This window comes from Populus nigra, chromosome 14, assembly GCF_951802175.1.
Source record: "Populus nigra chromosome 14, ddPopNigr1.1, whole genome shotgun sequence".
Lineage (NCBI taxonomy): Eukaryota > Viridiplantae > Streptophyta > Magnoliopsida > Malpighiales > Salicaceae > Populus > Populus nigra.
Genome location: NC_084865.1, coordinates 4300896 through 4306213, shown reverse-complemented (window position 1 = coordinate 4306213; position 5318 = coordinate 4300896). Strand labels below are relative to the sequence as shown.

Sequence of the window (5318 nt, the reverse complement as noted above, 5' to 3'; positions counted from 1 at the left end):
ATGAGTATTTTAAGCAGATAAAAATAGTTATAATTAGAGCTAATATTTATAAAAATAGGCAAGCCATAATTGATAGATTTTTAAACGGTGTAGTAGAGATATTGTTAATATAGTTGAATTGCACTATTATATATATATATATATGTGTGTGTGTGTGGGGGGGGGGCTATAAATATAGAAAAATAATTAAAAAGAAAAGATAATGCTAAACTAGGCAGTTATTTGGGATCTTTTTAGAGTTAGAAGTTGAATTTTAGATGAGAGAATGTAATGCACAAACAAAGCCAATAACAGTACTTAAAGTTATTAAACCCTTATATGTTAAAAAAAAATACGTTGCAAATATAAAGAAATAATGATTAGCAAAAGCATAAACGAGAAATTAAGTGTTTTAGGTATCAAAAACTTGAGCGTTATATAACTAATGCTTTGCCACAGGTTGTATTTTTTTTCCAATAAAGAATTTAGATATATAGGTTTTTGAACCATGAAAGTCAATAAAAATAATAATTGCAGAGTAAAACGTTGTCTTGATTGCTATAGTCTAAGAGTGTGTGTGTTTTTGCGTTCAAAAAGTATTTTTAGAAATTTTTGAATTTTTTTACTTCAAATGATATACTGATGTCAAAAATTAAAAAAAATTACAAATAATTTATTTTGATATATTTTAAGGTAAAAAGTCATTTTAAAAGGCATTATTTACCACAATCTCAAAAGGATTTTAAAAGGTATTATGTACCACAATCTCAAGAGGATTGAGAATTTTACATTTTATAACTTGATATAAAGTTTAGAGAGGGGGGATCATTCCGAACCAGGCTAAAACATGAATAAAAAATTAGATTCAACCCAACTTGATTCTTGATATACACATGAGCCTCTAGAGGGTTAATCAATCATATTTGAGGTATTTTCTTAATAACATTATTAGCAAAAATACTTTGCAAATTAATATAGATAGAATTTCTGTTGAAAATTAGCAATCAATCATATTTCAAACCTCTAGGTATTTTTTTAATAACATTATCAGCAAAAATATTTTACAAATTAATATAGTTAGATTTGTTTTTTGAAAATTAGCACAATTTAGGTGGCTATGCTAATATATATATATATATATCAACGTGCTATTTTTTTTAAAAAAAAATCATTCCATGTTGAGCAAAGATGGAAGGAATGCAATCACCTTGTCCTATTTAGGTGTTGAAAGAGTATGTTGACGCTTAATCTTGGACCAAGCTTTTCAATATAAAAACTTTAGACAGCCTTGAATTCATTCAGGAGAAATGTTGATGTTCTAGTTTCTTATGATCCAATTACCTAAAAGGATCAATATTTGAAAATTTTAGATACTTTTTTGGAGTGTCTTGTTTTGAGTGAAGCAAATGGGGCCTTGAATGAGGATGCTTCTAATGATGAGCCGAATGGTGGCACAGAGAAGGGTGCATATCCCGTTCCATTTACATACAAGGAAAATCAAAAGAGCAAGAAGAAAACCTTTGATCGGATTGAACAAATAAAGTTGGTCTAAATATTGCGCTGGAGAATACCTTTAATTTTGTCATAATATTCTAAATTACTCAAAAATACCCCAAATTCCCATAAGATTTATTATATTATACATGTACAGATGAGTTTGTAGTTTATATATATATATATATATATATATATATCTTATCAGACATTGCGCTTGAGAATTACAAACAATCCAATGGTAAAGCCATCACTTGCCTTAATTGGCGGTTTCCCAGCGATTTTGGCAGGATATCTCTCGAATAGCTCTTCAATAATTTCACTGCGGAAGTGTTTTCTTAAAATGCTTTCAAATCCGGATCTACATTCTTCAACTGAAGGTAATGGAACAGACATCGGAGGCAGTGTTTCCAATCTTGCAATCCCAAAGCAACCATTTTTCTCTATCAGTTTTCTTAGCTCTTCCATTGAAGGGCTATACAGGGGCATGTTGAATGAGTCGATTTCGTGATTGCGTATTATTTCCTGCAGAGGTTCCAGAATCACAATATATACAAATACAGTAAATTCTTAGTTATTTAAAGTTTTGATTTTACAAACCTCATCAACCATGTCTGTAAGGCATGATTCCAATGGCTTTATAAAGGGGCCAAGCGAATTTTGAGATGGCAGAGTTCCATCCGGACGTCCTGGCATGAGAATTATCATCAAGCCACCAGGAGCAAGCTCTTCTGCTCGAGCAGCTAGAAAGGACTCCATGTCCTTTGCATATTGAAGTGAATAGGCCTGACCAACTTCATGAGGTGCATTTGAATAATAGATCCTGCCCTTGTTACATGCTGGTGAATTCACATCACCCAGCTCTTGTGGTGCCCTAGATAGCCAATGCAGTGCAAATGCTGAGTAAATGATGTTAAGGCTAGCCTTTGGAAATAATCCTCCATGAAAAGAACCTGGAACTCCAAATGCGAAATATTTCCTATCTGGAGGCAGATTCGCAAAGAGAATATTGAAATCATTTGAAACATGATCATTGAAATACACTTGAAACTCTGGGAGGCTACAGTAGCCTTTGATTTCGCACTTCTGTGTGACGGCTTCTATTATATTGTCCATAGCTATAAATGTATTCGGTCCAGTCGAACAACCTAAATCAGCAATAGCAAACATCTTCGAAGAATGCTCTACGACAAGGTTTTCCAGGATCCCTGAAGTCAGCATTGATTTTGCACTAGCAGCTGCCGCTCTCTGCATTGAAACATCTTCAGCTTTCGCAAAGAATTTCGCAATTTGATTGTCGCATGATGATAAATATATGGTAGGTATATCTTATACCATCATATCAATTAAAAGAAGCCATTAATTCTTGATAAAAAAAAAAAACTTTTGCAAGATGTCACTAAAACTACAACACCTTTGAAAAACAACATGATTTGTCCTTAATACATAGTATATATTGTTGTCTAAACCAATTCTTGAAACTTGATTACAGAATTTAGGTTTACTAATTGTTTGAAAGATTTTTCCTTGCGTAGGAGAAAAAGAAAGTTCGTGTAGTATCAGTAAATTCGTAGCCAAGAACAAGAATAATCACTAACCATATACATGAATAAGAGTAAATCAGTTAATGATTCAAGACAGGGCTAAATAATCAAAAACAGCGAGCGCACCTGTAGACTGGAATTCTTGGTGTAGCTGTGAGGACCATCTCCGCCGGTCATAGGAAATGATTCTCCCATCTCCTTCTCCTCCCTCCCGCACCAGAACTAAAGAAAGAAACGTGCACTCACTTGTTGCCAATGATGCTTCTTTATATAGGCTCGAAACAAATGGATTTGACACTACTTTTTTAACTTATTTGGGATATTTATATTTGTTACAAGTTGCAACCAGGAAATTAAAGATATTTTTATTTTTATTTTTATTATTTTCAAAGATTTGAATGCAGCCTCCTCTGAACTACAGTATTTTTTATTTTATTTTTACTATTTTACAAGATAAAATTTTATTGTTGCCTCACATGATAAGCAGGAATTCTCAACGCATGGCAGTTGTACGCAGATAGAGAGTCGTCGTGCAGAATTTTTTTTATTTTTATTTTTGTTGATTTTGCAGTAACGCCTCTATGCGTACGGACAAATATAAGAAGCTCCGTGATAAATTGCATATGATAGGGAGTTGCTGAAGAATCCCGACGGCAAGGACACAATTTTTTATATATAAGAATTAAAAATCATGACACCACAAATTTTTCTAATAATTTTATGGCTGGTATAATTGTTTGGTAATTTTCTTTTTTAAAAAAAAAGAACAAATATCATTTGCAAATATATTAAAAGTGTGTTTTGTATTATGATAATTATTGTGGTTACGGTTTTAAAAAATTATTTTATAGAAAGTATTTTTAGTTGAGGTTGGTTTGGAAAAATATATGTTTGGTTAAAACTGTAGTTGAAATTGAGGTTGAAAAAAAAGTAGTTTAATGTGTTTGGTTAATAATGCTTTTGAAATTGAGGTTATAAAATAATTTTAAACAATATATATTAATATTTATGATTTTTAATTTAAATATTATAGATTTAACTATTGCTATTATATCATGAAATAAATCATACTTTATAAAAAAAAATTATTGTTCCATTAAACTATCTACAATTTCATTACATACAAAATTCATCCAACAAGAACTACAGTTTCCATGATTTTTTTAGCATGCAATAAAATTAGGTAAAATATTATCAGGAATAAAATTGAGATTACAGTACAAATAAATTTAATTCATCTTAAACTAATTTTTTTAAAAAATAAAAAAAAAATATTGATTACATTCATATAAATAATATAAGTGAAATTAATTAACTGCACTGTTTTTTCTTTTTTAAAAAAAAAACTGTCTTTGTATCTATTTTTTTTTCTTAGGCTATTAAATAAAAGAACTAACAGTGTGCCCACAGTCAGCTTATAACGAACCTCTATTTTGTGTCTTTCCTTGAAAACATTCATTGTCTTCTCGCGCGTCTCTCAACTGTCTTTCTTACACTCTTAACGACGAGTTTTAATTTCTTTTGTCGTTCGCCTGCAATCACTGTTAAGTTCTCTTTCTCTACTTATTTGTTCACCTCTTTTTAAGGAGCATTTGATGTTAAGGTGGTTTGATTTGATCATAGGTTTTGTCTTGTACTAAAGCTGAATTTGAAATTGGTTCGTTGATGATTTTGATTACCATGATAGCAAAGAGAAACTTCAATTGGTGCCCTTTTTGCTCCTTTTTTTCTAATTTTATCTTGTTTGGTTCCAAAAAAAATTATGATTATTTGAATTTCTTGAAACTTGGAATATTATTTGTAGGTGAACTCCTAAATGCTGCATGATCTAGTATAGTGAAGAAAATGTTACAGATAGAGAAAAGGAAAAAAAAAATAAAGAGAGGAAGAAATTATGGTTTTCAATGAAGTTTTACTTTTTGGAGTGCGCTTGATAAAAAAAATTGTGTTTAATGGGGATCGATCAGGGTCTAAAATATGAGCTTGGTTCTTATAATGGTTATAAATAAATATAGTTGCATTTTTTTAGTTTATTATATAATGAATCTTTATTTATAATTTGGTAAAATTAAAATTTGAGCAACTCGATCAGTGAGAAAAAATTGGCTCTAATTTATCATCATCAACTATATTAAAAAATAATAACCAAAGCATATGATATATAGAAAGGTTCTATTATGGGAATTCAAAGAAAAATTCTATCACTGCTAAGGTCATGTTTGTTTCCTGGAAAGTGGTTTCCGGGAAATCACTTTCCAGATTTTCTTGTGTTTGTTTCCCATTAGAAAAGCTAGTCAATAA

General features: G+C 30.6%; 1 protein-coding gene across 1 annotated transcript; it reads right to left on the bottom strand.

Annotated features, from left to right (window-relative positions):
- Nucleotides 1-1587: 1587 nt before the first annotated feature.
- On the bottom strand, nt 1588-3267 carry LOC133672437 (loganic acid O-methyltransferase-like). Its single transcript, XM_062092851.1, has 3 exons — nt 3144-3267; nt 2074-2721; nt 1588-1998 (listed from the first exon to the last, which is right to left on the bottom strand). Exons 1-3 carry the CDS (start codon nt 3210-3212, stop codon nt 1678-1680), a joined length of 1038 nt encoding a protein of 345 aa, XP_061948835.1. The 5' UTR covers nt 3213-3267; the 3' UTR covers nt 1588-1677.
- Between the last annotated feature and the right edge of the window lie 2051 nt (nt 3268-5318).

What these genes read in the sequence shown, in the direction of transcription:
- LOC133672437 (XM_062092851.1), bottom strand. Translation starts at nt 3,212, where the DNA reads ATGGGAGAATCATTTCCTATGACCGGCGGAGATGGTCCTCACAGCTAC. An exon ending in CCAAGAATTCCAGTCTACAG is followed by an intron (nt 2,722 to 3,143) that starts GTGCGCTCGCTG and finishes GTTTCAATGCAG; the next exon opens with AGAGCGGCAGCTGCTAGTGC. An exon ending in TTACAGACATGGTTGATGAG is followed by an intron (nt 1,999 to 2,073) that starts GTTTGTAAAATC and finishes GAACCTCTGCAG; the next exon opens with GAAATAATACGCAATCACGA.